At 42.4% G+C, this 23,389-nt stretch overlaps 2 protein-coding genes across 2 annotated transcripts; both read right to left on the bottom strand.

The window, feature by feature from the left end:
- Window positions 1–2,131: 2,131 nt before the first annotated feature.
- Window positions 2,132–12,932, bottom strand: LOC125013066. The gene is made up of 22 exons (XM_047593358.1): window positions 12,712–12,932; window positions 12,271–12,398; window positions 11,972–12,116; window positions 11,114–11,246; window positions 10,837–10,992; window positions 10,611–10,737; window positions 10,303–10,514; window positions 9,789–9,951; window positions 9,512–9,600; window positions 8,391–8,551; window positions 8,018–8,132; window positions 7,220–7,410; window positions 7,090–7,138; window positions 6,857–7,003; window positions 6,436–6,759; window positions 6,212–6,309; window positions 6,019–6,125; window positions 5,851–5,930; window positions 5,496–5,519; window positions 4,801–4,829; window positions 4,596–4,712; window positions 2,132–4,225 (listed from the first exon to the last, which is right to left on the bottom strand). Exons 2-22 carry the CDS (start codon window positions 12,276–12,278, stop codon window positions 3,710–3,712), a joined length of 2,991 nt encoding a protein of 996 aa, XP_047449314.1. The 5' UTR covers window positions 12,279–12,398; window positions 12,712–12,932; the 3' UTR covers window positions 2,132–3,709.
- A 2,472-nt stretch (window positions 12,933–15,404) lies between these two features.
- Window positions 15,405–22,373, bottom strand: LOC125013850 (neurogenic locus notch homolog protein 4-like). Its single transcript, XM_047594756.1, has 13 exons — window positions 22,285–22,373; window positions 22,009–22,188; window positions 21,703–21,909; window positions 19,089–19,238; window positions 18,844–18,947; window positions 18,294–18,496; window positions 17,544–17,764; window positions 17,285–17,431; window positions 17,030–17,194; window positions 16,787–16,938; window positions 16,434–16,602; window positions 16,169–16,277; window positions 15,405–15,782 (listed from the first exon to the last, which is right to left on the bottom strand). Exons 1-13 carry the CDS (start codon window positions 22,289–22,291, stop codon window positions 15,632–15,634), a joined length of 1,965 nt encoding a protein of 654 aa, XP_047450712.1. The 5' UTR covers window positions 22,292–22,373; the 3' UTR covers window positions 15,405–15,631.
- Window positions 22,374–23,389: the final 1,016 nt, after the last annotated feature.

Below are 23,389 nucleotides of genomic sequence, written 5' to 3' on the forward strand. Positions count from 1 at the left end.
TGTGTGCTTGCAGGCATAGAGAATAAGCAGGCCTGCAAATAATACGAATGCTCACACATAACACATATATGACACACATGCATCCAGCCATTCATAACCCATATCTGTATTTTGAAATTATATATAGGATAAGCTATTATACAACTCGCACAACTATATTTGGGTACAAACTTATTCTTGTTTTATGACGTGTTTGAGTTTGCCTCACTTTTCTTTTCATTTCCTTTCTTTAATGACTTAGTGGAAGATCACTGCTTAATAGGAGCGGGAAAGAGGAAATATTTTAACTAATTCAGTTATGACCCATTGTACCAACAAAACCTGCACCACAGAGGACTGAAGGGGCTGATGAGCCTGCAGTGATTTAACTCTACGATAAAAAGTAAAACATGTGATGATGTCAATCCAAGGGTAGATTCGTCCGTCTGTCTCTGATCTATAGACCTGCATGCCAGCCAGTATGGATATCAGCAAACTTCCATCAACGGATTGATGAGCGCGCAGTGTGCTTTCTTATGGGAAATCCATTCCCAGCTTTAATCTATATTTATTCTGTTATGCATGAAAAGCGCAGTGAAACTACTATTTTTTGTAACACAAAGTCATTTAGATATCACTAATATATGCAGAAATATTCAACTTGAATCTTTTTGCTGCAGAAAGAAAACATTTTTTTTTGTTTGTTTGTATTTTTTCTTCTACATTTGACAGCTACAGTCAATTATGTCAGTTTTAACATAATTATACATCTAACCACAAGAGATTATGTTTCTGTGTTTTGGGTTACATGTCACATGCTCTCAGATTGGTTGTAATGTTTGATGTAGTTATCTGTCAAACATGTTGAAGAACAAAGAAAAATGCTCCAAGATGAACCTGTGAGCTATGATAATCTCACTGGGACGAGACAGTATTTAATCTTGCAGCCTCTGTTTCTTGAATAATAAGAGGATTAATCCAAAGGAGCCGGGAAAGAAGATAAAAACAGGACATTTCTGTCTTCAGTTTCTTTTGTTATACATATCTGGTAACATGAGAATGAGTGCACATTTAGGCCACGCCATCTTTGAGCCATAAAATGTTGACAAGCGCTTGAAGAGTGAATCAACAGGTTTTGTTTGTTTGTTTTTTTGCAGTGGTGCTTAAGAGTTGCTGGTGGAGATTGTAACACAAAAAAGAAGAGCAAAGCAGCAGCTGAGTGCACAGTTGTGTTGCTGTCAGCATCAGCAGTAAGCTGTCACGTTGAGGAGCAGACTAAATATGGCAGACTCGGCTGAACCACATCCTGGAGATAAGGAAACCATAGCAACAGTAATGCAGTACCATGGTGACTACAGGAGGCCCGCTTAGCGACAGCCTGCAGACTCAGGAAGACAACAGGAAGCCAAAAGCCCTGCTCTGTTTTTTTTTTTTGTTTTGTTTTTCTTTACTGGATTTCAGTGTGTATTAAAAGCAAAGTATTTTAAAGAGGTCTGAGGAATTTCATGACAGGATGCATGCAGGTGAAGTACACAGCACAAAAGAGGTGCACAACATGAAGTGAGTCATTTAAGTGCAGAAATGAGTTGGTTAGAGCGTGTATGCGTTTGCTCATGTATGTAGCATTGATGTGTGTGTGTGTGTGTGTGTGTGTGTGTGTGTGTGTGTGTGTGTGTGTGTGTGTGTGTGTGTGCGCATGTCTACTTGAGGATATGCTCGAGCAGAACCGATTTCTAGGGATTTGGAAGGATTTCAAGATTATAACATGATTACAGCGGACAGCCATGGATCAAACATGTTGGAAATTGAGATGTAAACCTCATGTGATGCTTCCTATGAAAACCTCTTAATGCTGTGATGTGGAAAACATAAGCCGGACTTTACTTTCCATCATTTAGTGTATCTCCATATACCAATCGGGCAGGAGAAGCAAATAACTTGGGACGTTATAATGTGTATGTAATGCTGGGAAACTTAAGGTCCTGGTATTTGTGCGGATGTTACTCAGACATGTAGCACCCACCTAGACCAGACTAGATACGCCCGTCGCATAGCAATGACACTTCTTGATGGCAGCAGCCAGCAGGATGCAGCCTGACACACACACACACACACACACACACACACACACACACACACACACACACACACACACACACACACACAAAACAGATTAGGAACAACTCAAAAACATAAAAACCAGCACAAGGCCTTGACCTGGCCTCCAAAATTCACTAGATCCCAAACTGTAAAAAGTATTCATGGGCCCCCCTAACAACAGTCTGTTGTCAGGCACCACTCAGAAGACCCATTTCCATTCTCTGATGAGTCACAACCATTTTGGAGGCACAAGAGAGACCTGCACAATAATGTTATGGCTGTACTCTGTCATGCAGATGCAATATGAAATATTTTAATTATAAATGATTAAAATGTCACACAAATAAATATATTGCAAGTCTGCATGGTTTTAATGCATTTGACTATTTATTTTGTATTTTACTGTGCGACGATCAAACAAGAAAAAGCTTAGATAGTCTAGATAGATGCTTTATTTCCGATAGATGCTTTATTCATCCTAAACTGGGAAATTTCACAGTTGCAGCAGCACTTGACACACACACACACAGACACACACAAAAACCACACAAAGCCAAGTGTTCCTAAAAATAACGCCTGTGTTGATCAAAGCAACTAGAGCAAGCATAATGTTTTACTACCGAACTTCACAAAGATTTCCACCCACATGACTCCAGTGTGGCTCTGCGCGGAGTTATGCGATGCCACACTCCGCTGTGAGCTGGACACACATGCCACATCACTGGCATATCAGCTAATCTAACTGATGAGGCAAATAATCAACTGGAGCCACTGGACCACACCCTACACACACACACAAACCCATATACAGCCACTGGGCAGAGCCAAATTCTGCCAGGGGTACTTGGCACAGAGCTCTGAGCTAACGCTGATAGTAAGTGAAGACTTGTTCCATCTGACCTTCTGATTTGGCACACAGGGCCCTGTAGGAATACTGACTTTCTATTATAAGACCCAGAACTCTATGTGTCAGATAAACCACTGAGCTAGAAGAAGGCAGCAGTCATGCAACATAGGCTTCTCTTCAGGAGCAGATCCAACTGGCTTTCAGGTTGTTCACCGAATGTTAGGTTCACTTGGGTTAGTCTGTTAGTCACAGAAAAATCTCGCTACAATGAAAAGAGGTCAGAGAGTAAAGGCAGTCCATGTGTGTGAGACAGATAAAAGGGGGAGATAATGAATGTATTTTAATATTAAATATTCACAAAAAACACATGGGTTGTCACCTCTACACAAGGCAGGCGCTGTTATAATCAGAAAGCAGCACAGAAACACCAACCTCGTGCTCAGTCGGCTGAACTTTATTGTCTGATTAGAATATGGTAATGAACAGAGCCCTTCGCTGAAGCCAGTATTATCTCCTGACTAAGAAACTATTTGGACAAGATGACAGATTGTGTCAGGCCACTGCTTGCTGCCAGAAATTATTTCTGTCTGTTAGCACAGATAATTGAAAAGGACACAGCCGAATTGTTTTAAAGCTGGTGAACGTTAAGGCACAGGTCAGCCGGGTCGCGCATATAATAATGGATAATAAAGGCCGAACATGAAAGAGCGCAAAAAGGCAGAAGTGCCCGTATAAGAATTAGCATTTATCGACATTCAGATCCACTTTCTGATCAGCAGACACTCACAAGTCGTCAATATCAGTTTGTCCAGTTGTATTTTCTATTGTGAGCTGACTGTTTAGCTCCTGTTTTCCAAACACACCGAGATGCAGATGATCTTGTCCCTCTGGGATCTGGCAGTCCTGCAATATGTCAAGGATATTGCCCTGGACGCTGTTCCTCCTCTGCTGGTCAGGAATATGACTCTCTAATTTATAGCTACCAAGACCTCTGCTCTCTACGGGTTGTTGGCTGTGACTCTGGCCAGATGAAATACTGTCCTGCCACCGGTCACAGGCAGGACTGTGGCCATCTACACCTGGATAATGCTCATGATCCCCCCGCTGAGCAGCGCTCCTGTCGACTTGTGCGCGGCCTCTTGTTCCATCTTTTGACTTGATGTCGCGCTGCTGGCACTGCCTGATCTTGCCTAATGTGATTTGGAGCTCATTGAGGCGCTGTGATACATAGCGTCTCTTCAGCTCCAGCAGGATTGTTCCATTACGACTCAGGCTTGGCACACTCGCTGGTGTTGCCCCCTGCAAAAGAAAACGTCACAGACTAAATATTGTAGATGATGCGTGCTAAAAGATCTAAATGAATTCATGCACTCTTAGGAAGCAAGTAGGGGCGGAGATAATATCCGTGCATACTTGATTCACTCATTTTTCTTTGAAGTCTTTAAAAGCGAAAGATGAAGATGTATAAACGCTATTTATGTGTATGAAATTCTATATAATGAGCAGAGGGAATGTTCCAAGCAAATATTTCACCTCTCGCAAATTTGCATCAAATAAAACACAAAGAGGTAATTTTTCAAGCCCTTTGCAACACACTTAAATTACCACACACATTAATTTTTCACATCACATAATTATATATGCTGTGTGTGATATTCCTGCTAATTACCGCAGAATGGTTTCCAGCACTGTCCTCTCTCTCTATTTGAGCTCTCTTCTGTAGCTGCATGCTCAGCTGCAAGAAAGACTCATTCATGCAGTCAATTTCTTCCTCTATACATGACATCTGGAACAGGAGGAAACGGTGAAGCAACATCTGGTGCTTGGAGTACACAGATGAGATTATTAGTGTTTTAGATTTGTAACGGTGATACCTGCACTGGTGTCCCTTTTGGTGGTAACCCTGCACAAATGAAGATCCTTTTTAATTCTTCAAAATTGAAAACATCCGTAAAATATTAAGCATATTAAGGAAGAAAAGGACAGCAGCTAAAGGAACTTGGTAATATGTCTAGTGGGAGAACAACCACCTCTCAGAATAGCTTCAACGCTTTCATTGGCGTGCGGTCATTAAAGTCATGAACTCTGTGCACTGGGATATTGGCCCATTCTTCTGGAACAAAGAATCTTTAGGTGATAAAAATTGACTTTCTCTCCACCACTAGTTTAATGATGTTTCTATCTTATGGAAGGAAGAGACGTATCAATGGCTTTAGTCTGAAATCACTTGTTCATTAGTTTGTAGGTGTTCATTAATTATTATAGAGTAATGGAAACTCGGCTGACTAGTCGATGCCAACGAGGCTCCGCAATCACACAGCAGTGGTTTAAAGGGGATAACTAAAAGGGATTAAAATGAATTAAAAATGATTGACTGATCAAAGTTCAGAGGCCCTGCATTAGGTTATGGATTCATGTTTACTATGAATATCAATACCCTCATTAACCAGTTTGCCAGCTATTAATATCTGTTAGTTTCTGTTTATACTGTATAGGATCAATAACCATGCATATCGTCTCAGGAGGCTTTACATAAACAGGAAAAAGCGTTGAGCAGAACAGAGCTCACATGGGGGCACCCGTCTGCTTGAGGCTGGAAAAAAGAGGGAGGGGGACAGAGGAGAAGAGAGCAGCAGAGTGAAACAGACAAATCAATGTATGCATCTGGATAAAGTGTGAATGCAGAATACCAACAGTACATGATACTAGGGGATGCATGATACGCGGCCAATTAATAATGGAAGCTTATATAGTGAGCTGTAATAAGTTTCAATGCCAATGACAGTCATTACATTACAAGGGAATAGGCTTTCATAAAGACTGTATAGGAGGTATCATAAACAAGTTATGTAGGAATAAATAACTATAAGCAACAACTTCTTCATATTCTTCAACTTTACTTTACCCGCACTAGAATTAAATACCTGTCTCTGAGTCCTGAGCTGAACTCTGTTTGATGTTGGTGATAAGCTGCTCCAGCTTGAAATATTTATATCTCTTGAGCCTAAATTGGAAGAAGGGGAGAAACGTTATGCAGTGTAATTGCATTATTTTGCTCATGCTATTTTGCAGGTTTTCACAATCTCACCAACCTGCTGGCCAATAGGTGTTCGGTGAAGCGAGCTTCAGTGGGAACTCTAATGTTGAGAAATTCCTTTACTAATGTGCTATGCCGTCCCTCTGATACATCAGAATGTGACTGATAAAAGAAGGCGCACAATGTTATCTGCCTCCACTCAGTGCTGTATGGGAATGATAAGAGGGGTCTGAATAGCACTTACACACCTCTGCTTTGCTCCATTTGAAAGAAAAGTTGAACAGTTGAAGGCTTAGAGCCGAAATGGCTTCGTGGAGAGCTTGCATAAAGCTTTGGGCTTTGGATCCTGGATAGAAAATATATACATATCACCAAGGAGATTATAAAATCTGCTTTCAAAGATGGATCCCACCACTATTATCCTCCACGCCAAATTGCCTTTGAGGACTTCTATTAGTGTTGCTCTGATCACCTGATGCTATGTAGGCCATGGACTGCAGGATGATAGCGGTGAAATGACCCACGTGCTGGAGTGTTGCCTCTGTCAGATAAAGGATTTGATTGGTCGCATCGAAATAAAAGTCCCCAGAGCAATGCGCCAGCAGACTCTCATTAGACGAAGGGATTGACTTGGCCAGTAGCAGAAGCACACTGGGGAACATGGGGCAGTTTGAAAGCAACTCCATCATCTGACAGCCAAATAGGAAAATGGCTGAGTGCTGTGGTGAGAGGTTGTCCAGAGGAGCAGGGATGAGTTGCCCAGCGGGGTTTGCCTGGCCTGAATGCTGCGTGGCTGCTAAAACAAAACAAAAGAAGGGTTTTTAGGCTTTAATGTGAGCATTTAGTTTCTCTTTATCAGGTTTGAACTGATACTTTCTGTATTCTTTCTGTACCATTGTGCGGATGCTGATTTGACTCATCTTTGGCAAGGTTCTGAAGAGAGTGCTGGATCTCCTGCAGAGTCTTGAACAGTGGAGATACAGAGACCAGCTTGGACAGGTCGTGATCACTTAGACAAGGCGCTGTGCTCCGTGCATGAACTAATGAACAGAGAAAGTACATATTACTATAAACGTGTTGATGTTACGGTAAATGCAACAAACCACTGAACAGATGTGTCCTTAACCTGGGTAAAGGGGAAGAGATCCTCCTTTGGTCATATTCACTGATGAAAACTGCAGACAATTTGAAAGACGAAATGATTCACTGCAATGTCAAAACGAGCAACAGAAATGGAAACAACCTCACTGCAGTACCTGAGTATAGCACACGTCGGTGTCACTGGGTTGCATGTATCCAGCCTGCGGATCACTGACATCATGAGGACCAGAATGACAATAGAGGGGCCCAGGCGAATACTGGCTCTGCCAAGACTCTCCTGTCAGCCTGCATAAGAGAGCCTCCACTGACCTGAGAACAGCTCCCAGTAATGATACAAAGGCCTCAGCTAGAGTGACGGGAATGTTCAATCCCACACACACACAAAAAAAAAGAAGAGAACAGGAATGTGACATAATTTTACTCTCAAAGCACTATAACAGATTTAAAAATAAAACAATTAATGAGCACATTACAGAAATAAAACATGATAATGGGCTTAAATCTAACAGAAGGAGACATACTGAGCTTTTTTGGCTTCAGCTGGATAACTCAGCTTGGCTTAGTTTAGCAAAATAAAAAAATTAATATAAAAAAGCCATAAAAAAGCTGAATGCTGAATGGAGTCTGGCTTCGTCTGTCCACCTACCAATACTTAAAACATGTTATAATTATAGTTCAGTTAATCCACAAATTACATGGGGGGGAAAAAATCTAAATTTTATTTGTTATGCCAAAATTGGCTGTAGAGTGGTGTCAAACTTAAGCAATCAAGGTCTTGGCAAGAAAGTAAAAATGCATATGTTTGAAAATGACCAAACTCTTCCCTTAATCAATCAATACGTTCTTTTATGATTCTATAAGAATTGACTAGTGATGATTATTTATTTATTTTTTAATAGAAGACATTCTGTCAATTGATCGTCGAACGTATAACACAGTCATTTTCATATCACCTTGTGTATCTCTCTCTCCCTCACTGCTGTGAGGTGGCTTATCCTTCATTACGTTGTGGACTAGCATCTCTTTAAGAAGGATCAGTTTCTTATCATCCATACTCTCAAAGACATTCTGAAAGAAAATATAAAGTTTTAAAGTGCTGTTAAAGGTAGCGTTTAAAGTATTAATAAGCTACAGTTAATGGATTTGCTAATGGCTAATACCCTCACATGCATTACAGATTAGGTACTAATGAGACAACTTCTCAATTGAAAGGTTTGGGAAATGTTATGGAAAAGTGGTATCTGCACTGCATACTTCTTTAATGACAGTACAAGTTAAAAGTTGCATTAGGATTTTCCACATCCTGGCAACCAAAAAGTAACCGACCTTGAGGGATTCAGTCTGTTGACAGATGTTTCTATAAAACTCCTGCATGTCTTTGCGGTGCCGGGCCAGCTGTGAGGCTATGTGGAGGTTCTGGTCCTCCAGTTTGTCATAAAGAGTCTTCACATTAAACTCCTCCAAATCGCAGCACCCCAACACACTTCCTAGATGAGAGCAGTAAATATTAATATTGGCTAAGTTATTGTTATCACACCGTCCTTAAGATTTAAGGAGGAGCTATCACAATGCATGGCTGAACCTAGAAATCAAAAGCTTCCTCCTCAGCTTGGCTGTGTTGTAATTCAGTAGAGTATGCCCGGCTTCCTTTAGTGATAACAGCACAAGTCATTAGAGTCTGATATTAGCCATTATTTTCTTTATCATCCATCAAATGGGGAATAGGCTGTTAGCTGGGAGCCGGTCATGCGTGAAGGGTCCTAATGATGAGGCCAATGGATATTTAAAAGCCTTACCACGCTGCATGAATAATGCAATAAGAAATAACAGAGAAACATTAAAGTCAACTCCACCTTCAAACACTAGCAGAGACTAAAAAGTGTAATGCTTGAAAATCAGTCAGATGGGAAAGAGATCCCGGCTTTTCTTTTTTTATAATGATAATAATTTTCTGGAAATATTTTCAGTGTTTGGTTGCAGCTCAAGTGGCTGGATAACTGCACGTTAAGATGTCATAAATGTCCATCAACTGTAAACTGTGTTGGTCTTGTGATGAGTGATTGTATGTAATTAAAGTCAAACTACAGATCAGTTCAGTGAATAGCCGACTGCAACACTACACTGTTATCCAGAGGATTACATCCAGACATCGCTTCAGTGATATGAGAAAATAATTAAGGCTGCACTGTATGTCAGATGTAGGAACTTTAAAGACTCTGCCACGACTTAACATCGTCTCCTCCCTTCCTTTTGTTGATTTGTAAAATTATCATTTTGTCATTGTTCTGGGTCGTCCTACAATCCCAGGTTCACATTTTGTGTATGCAAGTTCAGTAAACACCCCACTACAACAAACTTTGGAGCCCTGGAGCAGGACATGGAAGAGACAGAGTCCATCTGGCCAAAAACACAATGTGCACCAGCACAATGTGTTACCTTGTGCTTACCTCCCTTAGAAATAGCAGGTTCCTCTGCTTCCGCTCCTTCTCCTACACCTCTGCTACCAAGATGGCCACCTTGGCTTGGGACAGCTATGCTGAGTTACCAAACCACAACATTTTTGTGTTACATGTTTAAATGTTTTATGTATATATGTATATATACGGTTGCATACCTCCTTTCTGCTTCTTTACTGTTCAAGATGGTATTTTCCTACTTGGACATTCACCATCAATGTCTTGGCACATACAATACAAAGTCAGTTCTCCTGTCACAGCAATGTACCTTTCTTTGCTGCAAACACACTCCACTGGACAGAAGGGCTCCCCAAGGCTGCGCCACTTCGGCTTTGTCCTCCACTGGGAGACAAGCTTTGCTTTGCCGGGTCGCAGTACTAGAACTGTGGTGGTCAGGACTATAACCGCAAGCAACAGGAGACTCAGGATCCCTGCACACAGTCAGCGTGAAATCAGAAAAAATAGTATTTGCGGCATGACTTCATTTGCTACCAAGGTGCAGGAAACAGGAAAAGAAAATGCAGAAAGGTCAGGACTCCGCAGGCACACATCAAAGGTCAATTTATTGCATGGAACTAATAGATCGTCATGTTTCAGCTCATGTTTATGTTACGTCCTCGAACCCCTAGACCGTGGCATAAAAGCTTTCATCAGTGTCATCAAGAAATACACTGCAAAGGACATTTTAAATAATTAATGTTTGCGATGTAGGTATGTAATGTTAGTTTAAATGGAAAAAGTCAATCATGTAAAAAGGAGACGAAAACAAGAAAAACACCTACCAGCAATCATTCCCCAGTCAGGTAGAAGATTGAGTCTGTGTTGCTTCACAATCCCATATCTGACCAGCTGTGCCGGGGTCATAGGTTGAAATACAGCAGCCCTGGGATCACACTGTGTCCCCTGTTCGCTGACCACCACTACCATGCTCCACTGTGGGACAGCGTTATCCACAAAGACATATTTTCCTGTTTCTGTAAAGACATGGGCAAACCTAGGGACAGGAGAAGGAAACAACGTGAGACCAGAAGAAGGGGATGACTACAATTTTAAATTCAAGATAAGAAATATCGTGTGGACTATGGACTACCGTGAAGAGTTGAAGTTTGTCTGTTTCATGAGTATTTGCAAATGTCGGAAGGCACCAAAGTCCCAGCTGGGGTTACTGTTGAACAGATGGTCTTTTTGATACAGTGGAAAGTGGCTGAGATGCCGGTCTTAAGGATTAAAGATCAAAATGAGAGTGTTTTTTTTTTCTTTTAAAAAATGCACCTTTATGATAAGACCTTTGTGAAAGAAAACAAAATCAGTGGTACCGGTGTGGTTGATAGCGAGATGAAAAATGAGCATGTCACCAGACGAAAGACAGGCTATGGGGTTGGGGATGCGTGGAAAGACAGCAAGGTGTCCATCATTTTCTTCCTCTGTGTCTCTTCTAGTTCTGTGTCTCGTGTTGAGGACTTCGATCGGTTCTGAATAGACATAAAATGTTTAACAATTCCTAAGCCCATGTTGTACATCTTGTAAAACAATATACTGGATAAAGAAAACAGAAACATTAGAAAGATAAATCAATAAGAGAAGTCTGGTCACCTGACAGAAACTGGCTGACAAGGTCTTTGTTAGTTGGAATCCAGCCAAACACTCCTTCAGGGTCAAACTGGACCAAATGTATTTTCCCAATGTGGTTTGCATGGATATCCGGCCCTAAAACATTCATCATGGTCTGGAAGTAAAGAGAAATGACACACAGAGGCAACAGTATATACGCTGTGATTGTAGATTATCATATTTCTTGTGACTAATGAATCTTTAGTATACCATGTGCACGAATGTCTGTTTTAAATAACTGTATTCAGTTATTATAAATCATGTCTTCCATGACCAAACATAATGGTAAACACCATGGCTGGATTTAGATAAATCCTGCACTACAGAAAAATACCGTGGTTGTTTTATTATGTTCCACGGTTGTCTGAAAATGATAAAAAAAAAAAAGTAATTTGCTTCCACATATCTATAAACTGGGCTAAACCCACTCACATATTCATAATGGAAAAAGATAAGACCATGTAGCTATCTTGCTGAGTTACTACACACTTTCATGTAGGTCTTAATTATTTATGTTTTTCCTTTACCAATGATCTGCAGCCGCAACACTTTTGCTATGTAGTCGTGCTGAGACCAGCTGAGGCCCTGATAAATGCTGTGCCAAGCTTTCCGCTAGCTAATCGATGTAGCTAGACGCTACAGTCTGATGAGTCCCCTGGCTGCATCGGTGTAATACTAATGTTGTATTTGTATTTAGCATTTTAATGGTAACTCATTCACAGGTTTAAGGGTAACTGATTAATACGTCTGACAAGAAATGAACTCATTTGGATAAACCGATGTGCTTTCAAGGTTAATCATCATCAGCTCGTCAGTGGCCTTGACAGCTTTCCCCCTCACCCTGGCCCAGATCATGCTGTCTTTTTCTTTGAGGCTGAGCAGCAGGTGTCCATCTGGCATGAGCTGGGCAGAAAGTTGAGGCAGTCTGGAGAGGCAGGAAGTATTACAAATCTCCTCGGCAGATATGTATCGCTCACAGTTGCAGCTGGGGTTTCGAGATCAGAGAAAGACCAAGAGGCAGAGAGACTGTATATCAGGCTAAGTAGCTACTAGAAATCATATTTTATTAACATGAAGTCTTATTAACAAAGTGCCTTTGGTATCATTAACTGACTTAATACGCTCATGTCAAGACTCACATGCCCATCTCCACATCCAGACTCCCTCCGTGCGGTCCACAGGTGATATCACAGGAGTGAAGGGATGGTGACACGCACTCTCTGGATGCTGCCAAGCGGACCTCTCCTGGGGCACACCGTCTGTTCACCTGAAAGACGCAAACAGACACTGACATCTACATGAACTTGAAACGCAGGGATGTTGCCGGCCGTTACATCATCCAAGCCTTAACTAACAGACATTACATTGGATTTCCCACATCTCACGGTCCTGCGCTGATATCCATCTCACATAAACAAAAACAATGTGGAAGCAATCATGTCAAGTTTATTACAAGTTGAGAAAAGTTGTCGATATGTTTAAGAGAAAAATAAACACCAGTTACTTGCACTTGGTGAACTTATATATATTTAATATAGTTTGAAGAACATACAAAAAGATGGGGGACTGATTTTACTGACCTCAGGCTGGCAGTCCAGCTCACTGTCAGAGGTAGAGCTTTTGAAATCAAGTTCATTGTAGAAGATAAAGCCAGTTCTGCACAAACATGAACCATCCGAATACTGGAACGCACGGTTCTTACCGATGCAAGTGCAAGAAGAAGAACCTGAGGAAACACAATGTGATCACCAGACATTCCTGTACAGATAAACAAGCTTTTTTTTTTTTAAACTGTGTAATACTAAAAATATAAGTATATGCTGTTATTTAACCGGCCGGTGAGGAGGAGGAGCTGCCACATGGGAAGCAAGCCTTCTGGGCAGGCAAGTGGTTGTAGGTGTCAGCTGGACATGGGTGACAGTCGGCCATTTGTCCAGCATAGGTGTGGTTGCCGAAGGTGCCAGATGGGCAGGGTATCGGTTGGGTGGATCCCATGGGACAGACATAGCCGAGGGGGCAAGGGTTACTCTTGTAGGCTTCTGTACCTGTGGCATTGAAATGAAAAGTTATTTGGAGTTATGTCAAGAAATGAGATTGTAAATAACTTATATTTTGTAGATGTGGAACACCTGGTGGGCAGTAGTATCCTGATGGACATGAAATGCATTTCAGAACAGGGGAGAGGTTTGGACGATAGGTGCCCCCCTCACACACGCTGCAGCAGCTGTTCTTCGATCCTCTCAGCCCGCTGGCGTTGACAGGCATGGAACCCCCTTCGCAGGACTTCAATGCAGAGCTATTGGCTGGGCAGTAGTAGGGAAACAGACACCTGCGGAGCATGGAAACAGAGTTATTTATAAAGCTTTAATGCACACCCAGCAGAATGAGTCAAAACCCATTAAGCTTTCATCGTCTCAGCCTCAAAGCCCCTCATTTTCGTATCAATCTCACGGCACACAATTGTTTCCATGCCAGATTTTAGGTTATTAGACCTTTCGTGAACTCACAGTTGTTTGGGGTTGTTGTAAGAATGGGATCCCTCTGGACAAAGATAACCCTCTGGACAGACTTGAGGCTCAGCAGTTTCAGGTCCACAGTATGAGCCAGCCCTGCACAGCTTCTCTGAAATTGCACCTGGATTATGTGCAAAAACTCATTTGACTAAAACCTCATTGCTGATTTTTGGGGATTAAGGTTTTTATAAAAAAATATCATCGCATACAAAAGCTGATATGTGCTCTTATTATAACTTGTGCTAATAGACCTACCAACGGGGCACTGATAAGAGGCCCTGCATGGGATCCCTTCCACATTAGGCTTTCCTGTAACTCGAGGGTCTGGGCAGAAGGTGCCCCCTGTGCAGGGTTCACATTGACTGGGTGCAGCCGCACCTGGAAGTTGCCTCTTGGTGCCTGCTGGACAGAATACAGGGGGTCCAGACCCACTACACCAGAAGCCAGGTGGGCAGGGGCTGTTGGAGTAGTCTGTACGCCCTGGGAGAGCAAAAAACAGTAATGAAAGACTTTTTGAATCACTTCACAAACTGTGACCAGAGCAGAAGTAAATTTGCTGCAGTGTCACTGCACATATTCAGCAGAACCACTGAGCTAATCAAAATGACTGCGACATAAGTGTACTACTTTACTTTTCCCTATTTAAGAACACTTTTTTTCTGAGAGGGGAAACCATCTTATAGGTTATTATTCATTAAGTAAAGCAACAATGTGGCTGTAATACTTTTGTGAGGGAGATTAGAAAAATCCAACACTCAATCATTACTTTGGCCTCAAGTGACAAGTCCCAAATTCACTTAATTCCCTCACATTGTACTTCCTTCACTTTTATCTCCGACACTGGCTCACACTACTGCTGTGCACATATACTTAAAATTAATTCAACCCAGAGAAGCAATTTGCTTTTGAACCGTCCTTGCAAATGTAAATTTAAACCCACCAGAGGGACGTGTGCTATGTTATGGGGTATTGTTACATTTCATTGCAGTACACAGACGGCAGAAGACATGACAAAAAAGAAATGAGCAACAGAAACGATGAAAAGGTCACCTCTAACCGCCATGAATAAGCGGCCTGCATTTGTATCAGAGTTCATCTTTCTAGTCAGTGGTCTGAGTGAGATGCAATGTGTCGGACCTGTGGTGTTACAGTGTGAACCGGGGGGGCACGGCAGGCAGTCACCCTTGCTGTCTGCTCCAGGGGAAGCACGATAAGTGTATAGAGGACACTGCCTGGGCCCCGTCCCTCCGTCGAAGTCACTGCCAGGCAGACCATCACAATAGTGACCAGCAGGACACAGATGAATCACTGGATCCCCTGGAAAACAGAAATCAGCAAGGAGATATGTTTCTGTGTGATTGGAATTTATTTCAACAATTTATTAATCACTTTTAAGGCTCATCAGGTCTATGCAATGTTTTACTGGCCTGTTTATTTACATTGGCTTGCTCACACTGCTCAAGGGAAGGCTCTGCTTCTTCTTTATAATTTTCACACTGTTGTTTTTACTGTAGCCCCAAAGCCATCAATCTTGCCAGTAATACTAATTTTAAACATGCAAGAAACAATTACAGTAGCAACTGAGCACAGCTGCCAGGCCCCAAACTATACTGTGCCCATCCTGCCTCCTGATTAGTTTTCAGACTGAGGAATGAAACTTCGCATTTTTTTATATAATTTCTCAAAACCAAATCCACACTTATCATTTAATATATTTAAACACAAATATAGTACCAGGTTTACACCAATACTGAGGCGGACAGGGTAAGCAGTCCTGTAGGCTGGCACCTCCTGGGGTTCTTCTAATGGTATTTGCAGGACATAACTGAGCCTGTTCTGTGCCTTCAGGACAATAGAAACCTAGAATAAAGAATGCATTCTATCATGATTTATCCTCAAAGGCTTAATTGCAAGAGGGAACTTTAACATGTTTTTTTTTTTTTTTTTACATGTAGCATTTATACTTTCACTTTGTTGTTTTGTAAAATCAATTATTTGTACCTGGAGGACATGGCCCTGCACATTGCACACCCCACTGGCACCAGGTCAAATTGGACAGAGGTCCCTGAGGGGTAAAATCTGCACTCCCAGAAACGCAAATGTACCCTGCAGCACAAACACCCTGGATTCTACCAGCTCTGCAGAAAAATATGTACAGAGTTGGTTAACACACCCAGTGCATACACACAGAAACACACTGTACATATGCCCATTAATATTTCAAAGACACTAAGTGCATGCTTCATTGGATAAATAGAATGGTAACCATGTTTCACCTCCCATACTTTACGACCATTATGAACATGCATCTCTAGGTGTTAATTTGAGCATTCAGTGCCCCGTAACCCTTGAACGTGCTGCACTCCTGCATTCTGCTAATTATGAGTATGATCAAAGCAGAGATAAGCGTTTTCCTTTAAGCATGCATCTGCATGCAAGGCACCCTTGGGTCTAACTGTGTGTCAGTGCCGGGTATACGTGGGCGTGAGACACGTGCAGCAGGTCCATGATGTATCGAGTGTACCTGCAGAACTTCCCCGGGGGGCAGGGTAAACACTCTTTCTCTTCCTGTAGTCCTCCCTGGTGTGAGTGGGTGTACGTCCCATTAGGGCACGGCTGAGGTACCATTGTGCCTAAAAAGAGGCAAACAGGCAGAAATGTCATTTATTATATCACAAAGGCAATAACGAAAGCCTTCAGCTTGCATAAAACAAGTCTAAGATTTGATTATTTTCCTGTTGGTGTCAATCTCTTATGGATGTTTCACAGTGCTTCATTTTTTAGCATACCTGCAGGGCAGAATGAGTGTGGCGGGCAGGGCCATGGCTCTCCTACTACGGCCTCCTCACAGTAGTATCCAGGTCGGCAGGGGATGCAGTTATCTGAACCTGGGTTTGGTTGATATTCTCCCGTGGGACAAGGCAAGGCCAGGGCAGATCCTTCCGGACAATAGTGGCCCTGGGACAGAATGGAAATGATAAAGGCTCATCTGCGAGATGGCATTGAATTTGGGAATAAAACAGCGTGCCGCTTTTATCAGGGACATGTTTGAAAAACAATATGAACAGTGGATATAGGAAGACACATGAAGGCAATTCAGTGGGAGAAAGAAAACAATTTAGGGTTGTGTGAATAACATTACCCTGGGACAGAGAAATGCATATGGAGTGGTTGAAGAGAAATCAAAGGGGCAGTAGAAGCCAGCAGCACAGGGGCCACTGGGGCCGGCCAGACCCTCAGTGGAGCAGTAGTGACCTGCAGGACAGGCTGAGCAGCTCTCCATGGATACGCCTCCTATAACAGGGCGACAACAGTAACAGTTTCTGTATACACTGATGCTTATATGGAATTATTCAATTGAGCACACATCACGTTGTAACAGTACCAGTGGTGTTGCGAATACTGCCAAGAGGACATGGGACTGGAGAGAGGCACCCTCTTGGACAGTAGTGGCCCACAGGACAAGGGCCATTCTTGGGGAAGATTTCGGAGCCCTGAGGTGTTGGCTCCACAGCTCCACTTTGGCAGAAATAACCCTCCAAACATTGGCCTAGAGAGGAAAAGAAAATGTAAGTATAAGGGTGTGTGCTTTTGCTTGAAGGCTTCAATAATGTCACCACACAGCTGAGAGTCTGGTCACCTTGTGGCATTAAGGCTCCGTATGAGTCACAGTACACTCCAGAAGGACAAGGTGTGCAGACAGAGACAGCGTGAGCGCCGGTCTGGTTGCTGAAAGTCCCTAAAGGGCAGGGCTGAGGCAGGGCTGTTCCCACAGGACAAAAATGTCCTAAGAAGAAAGCAATGATGACATTTTAATGCAAAAGAAAAACTTGGACATTATTGCTGGTGCATCATAAATGAGAAGCAAATTGCTGTGGTTTTGTTTTGTTTTTTTGCACCTGCTGGGCAGGTAGAGGGCTCTTGAGTGGCTGAGGAGGAACACATGGTTCCTTTGGGGCATATCATGCACTTAGCTGCTCCAGGGGCAGGGCTGTAAGTGCCAGGTTCACAGGGCACCTCACTTGCTGAGCCAAGAGGACAGCTGTGGCCAGCGGGGCAGAGATAGCCATGGGAATCGTCAGATGGAGTGGGACTGGAGCTGCCACCCAAGCACACATACCTGTAGGCGTAAACAGGGAAAACAAACTTTGTATTTGCTGCTGCCATTAGCAAGGTTGAATCTGTCTGTGAGGTGACAGCATTTCAGAGGAAATGTCAAAAACAGGTGTCGGCTCAGGACATATTTATTGGATCTGCTTTCATTAAGGTAGAGACAACACTCCTATTTACATTGACTTAAGTTGCATCAGTATTAATTTGATTGAATTAGACAGACAGATTGGAGGTTCTTATAAATTAAATGGTCTGAAAAGCACCATATCTTTTTTTAATGTTTATGCAGATACCATTACAGTTATTATCCTGCTAGAAGTTCTGCTTATTATTTATAAGAGATTACCACAAGTCTAGAGAAGAACAGGGAGAAAATAAAAATTCTTAAATAACTGATCGATATTTGAATTGCACTTTAATTCTTTTGCCAAATCTGTTTTCGGATCTTCCCATTTCTAATCTGCCGCTCAGGTAATTTAAGATGATGAGGAGATTTGAAACCGGACAAATTGAAGGGCCTGAGTCGAGATGTTTACCCAGCCTGACATGGGAGAGCATCTGAGAGGTCTATTAGTGCAGGACTGTCACAGAACGATCCAGGGGGGCACGGCCGACATTCGTCAGGCCCCTTCAGTCCTCCAGAGATGGAAAGAGAGCCCACAGGGCAGGGGAGCGGATAGCCAGTGCCGGAGGGGCAGTAGTGGCCAGATGGACAAAGATGACTTAAAGTAGAATTTCCCTAAAAACATGAAAATAAAATAATACTGTAACAACATTCATTGCATTTGTACTTATGATGGCTCAGAATACAAAAATGCACATATCTGTATTCAGCTAGCTTCTGGGGAAATTGGTTCATGGTCAAAGCACCATAAATTTACATAGAAAATATCCTGGAAATGCTCCTTTGTGGTATCTTATCTAAGCATTTACATTATACCTAATGGGGCTTTGAGAGATTATTCATGAGGCGTCAATCCATGACGACTTTGAAATTAGATAAGGGGTCCCCAATATCATTATTATCATTAAGAATATTTACCTTGTGCAAATATCTTTAGAATAAACAGAGAACGAGAGCAGCACCTGATACTCAGTAGAGTTCGGGCTTGTTGATCCAGCAGGACAGTAGTATCCTGCTTCACAAAGTCCAGTGGGCTGCGACAGACCAGACTGAGTGCAGAACGTTCCTGCAGAACACACCGACAGAATAATGCCACTAACATAAACAAACTCTTGACTGATCTGGTCTGAACACATGTGTTATTTTTTAGATTTACTTGGGGTTTGAAGCAAAATAAAGCACAGTCTGTTTTTTGTTTTTTCCATACCAGCAGGGCAGGGCAGACAGGCATCAGGACTGGAGGCTCCAAGCTGACTCTGCACAGTGCCAGGTGGACAAGGGAACTCTAATCCTAAAATCAGACCTGCAGGACAGTAGTATCCAACAGGACACAGCACAGGCTGGACGGTACCTTCAACTGAGCCACACCAAAAATGAAATAAAAAAAAAATCAATTCAGACGATATCTAATGAGACTGTAAAATAAAGATGATGAGAGCTGTAACATCAATAAGCTGCGAGTACTTCATCTCAAAATGATCAGCTCTGCTTCGATTAGTAAAACTGTGTGCACGCCTGAATGATTTTGAACAACCAAAAGAGAATGTGTGTGAGTTTCATGAAAAGATAAGGTGTGCTGGTAGCTAGCTAGTCGGGGATTTGTCTCCTTTAGACATGTCTGGGGCCGGACCTGTGCCCCTCACCAAAATAAAACAAACATACGCCAAACAGTTGTGTGTAACTACTAAAAATTATTTATATCCCATATTTTGAATTCCTCTCAATACTGCTGTTAATCTAGTCTAAAAGTCAAAAAGGGTCCATGTCTCCCACCTTGACAGTAGTATCCAGGGGTACAGGTGGTGCAGTTGTCTTGATGTGTGTTGCCTGTTTCAGAGCTGAATGTTCCTGCAGGACAAGCAAATGGAGCTGCTGTTCTACTGGGGCAAAAGAAACCAGCTGGGCACAGAGCCTGATCTGCTTTACTGGAGCCCCAGTCACAATAAAACCCTGCCCAGCAATCACCTAAAACACAAGAGGTTAAAAGAACATGTAATCTGTCAAACCACTAGGCAGAAAAGACAGGGCATATTTAACCTATCCCATAATACTTTACAACTAATTTGCGGCATAAGGGCAGTGTGTAAAAGTGCAGCGCCTTCGGCCGTGCCAATGACTGAGCATATCACTCAGTGCAACAGTATGGCTGTTGATGCATTTTAAATAGCTTTTTCAGAACAAAGGAGCCCTATGGCATAGATGAATGAGCACTGGCTTTAGCTTTACTGACAGAACATTTTATCAGTGGTTTTGGTGTTTTTTTATGTAATAGGTGACAGTCAGGCAACCAAAAATATCACTATTTTATTTAATTTCACCATTCAAAGATTTTACGTACATATTAATTCCATCTACCTGCTACAAGGCCTTGATGGCAGAAAATCCCAGGTGGACAAAGTGATCCAGTTGCGTTGTCTGTTGGATTTGGCACCTTGGCGCCCATGAGACAAAGAAACCCAGCTGCACAAGAACCTGAAGGCTCAACCAAACCTTCGGAGCTACAGAACTGACCCGCTGGACACGCAAGGCACTGACCTGCAAACACAGAGATTGACACCTTTGACTTCGGACCTCACAGTAAAACAAGCTTCGTGCCAAGATCAATCAACAGGTCTCTGAGATCTTTACACTTTACTAGACGTGTCAAGGTCTGAAGCAAATTTGATGAATTAGAAAAGAGAAGAAAAAAAAATCTAAATTTAAAGTGATTAACCCAAGTTGGATTTTTCCACTATTTTTACATTATTAAACCACCCGGCACAAAAACTGTTTCTTCACCTGGGCTGTCAAGGAGCACGTGACCATTCCCAAATAACTCTCACTACACGTACATATTACTGTTCAAATTCACTGCTATATACAGATGTATAGATGCATATACCATTTTTATTCTGAAAGTCTTATTTATGTTGTACACTTTATCTATTTTTTCATACGTTCTTATTTTATGCTTATTTAAGTGTTGTTTTTATTTTCTTGTACCACTGAGCAAAGTGACCGGAGTCGCATTCTTTGTACGTGCACACATATCTGGCCAATAAAGTTGATTCTGATTCTAATTCTGATTAAATCTCAGATTTGATAAAGACACTTCCATTAGCCTTGAAGTCAGACCAACCACTCCGTCCGCAAATATTCTGTGGCAAAAAGTGGAATATTTTTTTGTTGGGAACAGATCTGAGTCAATGACATCATTTGGCTCGGCTTTATGTGTTAGGAGGTGACTTGTTGCCCTCTTTTGATTTACTTTCATGTCTGCTTTTCTCACCTCAGGTGTGTGGAATGAGCTGCTGATTGCTACGCTGGGGCTGGGCTGCCTTCCCACCTGTTTCACATCTCTCGTTATGTTGAACCATGCTTAAGGACTCTCCACTCTACCATTCTCTGCCAGTTCTTCCAGTTGCCAGTCCTCCAGCTAGCCACCGGAATCGTATTATTTGTGTATTAGACTTTTTGCTCAGATCTTTTGTTATTAAAACTTCTGTTGAGCCTGAACATCTGAGTCCTGCGCTTGGGTTCATTCTCTCCCATTTTGCCATGACACACAACATTATGTGGTCATGGACAGATGATTAACAGCGATCATAAATGTTGTGAGTTGTGTGGAGTTGAAATTGTTTGCAAAAAATGGTTGTGACTGGTTGTAGGACTATCCAATTGCATGCACAGGTATTTTTTTTGTGTGTGTGTTTGAGTTGAAATGCGCCTCATGATGAAATCCAAATCCCAGAATCATATTCAGTAGGGAACTGAGCACGGTCACACCAGGCTGACCAGTAACTGAAGGTGACTGAAGTTCTCGAGCGAATAATTATTCTCACTCGTGGCCGTGAGCCCCTGGTTGGGGTTGTAGCTGCCTTTGGGGCATGGGAGAGGCTGACTGTCTGGACTCTCTCTGGGACAGATGTATCCAGCTGGACAGGGCTGAGGGCTTGACACTCCCCTGGTGCTGGAACTCAACGACTGGCAGTGGAACCCCGGGGGACAGGGATTACATTCTTTCTGGCCTGGCAAATCCTGGAACCAGCCTGGTAGAGATATTCAAATGGTGAAGACAACTTGAGATGGCTAAGGAGTTTTGCACACTACAAAGAATTAGCAGTTTTGTAGATTTATGTCTTGTTTACCAAGCGGACATGGTTTGCAGTCATCTTTGCCTTTTCCTCCAGCCTGATTCTGATAAGAACCAGCTGGGCAGGGTGAGGGTACACTGCTGCCCTCTGCACAGTAGTGGCCCACTGGACAAATACCTCCAGATGCTGTTGACATTGGAGTTGCAGATTGGGCTCCTTCCAGACAGTAGAAACCTGGTGGAAACATTTTAATTCAACCTTTGCAGAGCTACTCTTCCATGTCGAGACAGACAGTGCATCACCAAACATAATGAAAGTATTATTTATTACCTGGCATGCAAGGTCCGGAGACTGCGGAGAGGCCAGACTCTGAACAGTAAAAGCCAGGGCTACAGCTTCGACACTGAGAATCATCCACAAGCCCGATTTGGTCACTGTCAAGATATGTTTTATAGTAATTAAAGTATTAAGTGAACACATCATTCTTTGCTTGTATGTCCGCGGTAAATCAAGTTTTACTACTAGCGGCAAAGAGATGAGGTTTAGTCACCATAACATAATACTGCACAACTGACGCGGTTCTGTATTACAAATACTATAGTTTGTGCAAATAAAAGAAATGAGAGATACAAGAGGATGTGCACCTGAATGTTCCTTTAGGGCATGGTTGTGGTGCAGAGGTCCCCACCGAGCAAAAGAACCCAGGGGGGCACTGGAATCCAGTCACATTGTCTAATGGTGAAGGTTCAGAGGCTCCCCCAATGCAAACAAACCCTGCAGCACATGGCCCATTAGGGAAAGTCCTCCCTTGAAAGAAAAGTTTTTTATCATCTTAATAATAGACCAACGATTTACATCTGCCCTTTCCAATTAAATGGCTATTGTGTGCAAGATAGATTTCTTGCACGTAAAAAGTGTATAATAGCCATCAGAGGAACTGATGCATTGTACCTGTTCCTTTACAGTACATTCCCGGGTCACACAGCGAGCACTGCCATTCCTCAATCAGACCTGACGTGTTTCCATAGGTCCCTGATGGACAGGGGTGTTGATTTGACGATCCACTGGTGCAATAAAAACCTCTGTCACAGGGAACTGGATGGGCCATTCCTGGCGTATAGATACATTATTCAAAAAGAAACATTTATTTTCATTCCTTAGAGAACTTCCATGATTTAAGGGTTGATTATGTTTGTGTCCCTAGTAATAAACGCATTTGTCATTCGTTAGAAACACAAGCTGTACCTTGATCTTGACAGTAGAAACCAGCAGGGCATGTCTCACAGCTGCCTTGCCCTTGTCTGAACTGGTAGCTGCCAGGAGGACAGGCTGTCGGCCTGACACTTCCCTGGAACAACCATTAAATTGGTTTTATTAGACTTTATATCTGGACAGTATCATGTGTCATCAGTATTACTAGAACAATGTATTTCAG

This window comes from Mugil cephalus, chromosome 9, assembly GCF_022458985.1.
Source record: "Mugil cephalus isolate CIBA_MC_2020 chromosome 9, CIBA_Mcephalus_1.1, whole genome shotgun sequence".
In the NCBI taxonomy this organism is placed as follows: domain Eukaryota; kingdom Metazoa; phylum Chordata; class Actinopteri; order Mugiliformes; family Mugilidae; genus Mugil; species Mugil cephalus.

What these genes read in the sequence shown, in the direction of transcription:
- LOC125013066 (XM_047593358.1), bottom strand. An exon ending in TCTCGCTATCAACCACACCG is followed by an intron (nt 10,738 to 10,836) that starts GTACCACTGATT and finishes TTAATCCTTAAG; the next exon opens with ACCGGCATCTCAGCCACTTT. An exon ending in ACCTGCTATTTCTAAGGGAG is followed by an intron (nt 8,552 to 9,511) that starts GTAAGCACAAGG and finishes GCTCTCATCTAG; the next exon opens with GAAGTGTGTTGGGGTGCTGC.
- LOC125013850 (XM_047594756.1), bottom strand. An exon ending in CTGTCTGCCCTGCCCTGCTG is followed by an intron (nt 18,948 to 19,088) that starts GTATGGAAAAAA and finishes TGTGTTCTGCAG; the next exon opens with GAACGTTCTGCACTCAGTCT. An exon ending in CAGTATTCGCAACACCACTG is followed by an intron (nt 16,939 to 17,029) that starts GTACTGTTACAA and finishes GCCCTGTTATAG; the next exon opens with GAGGCGTATCCATGGAGAGC.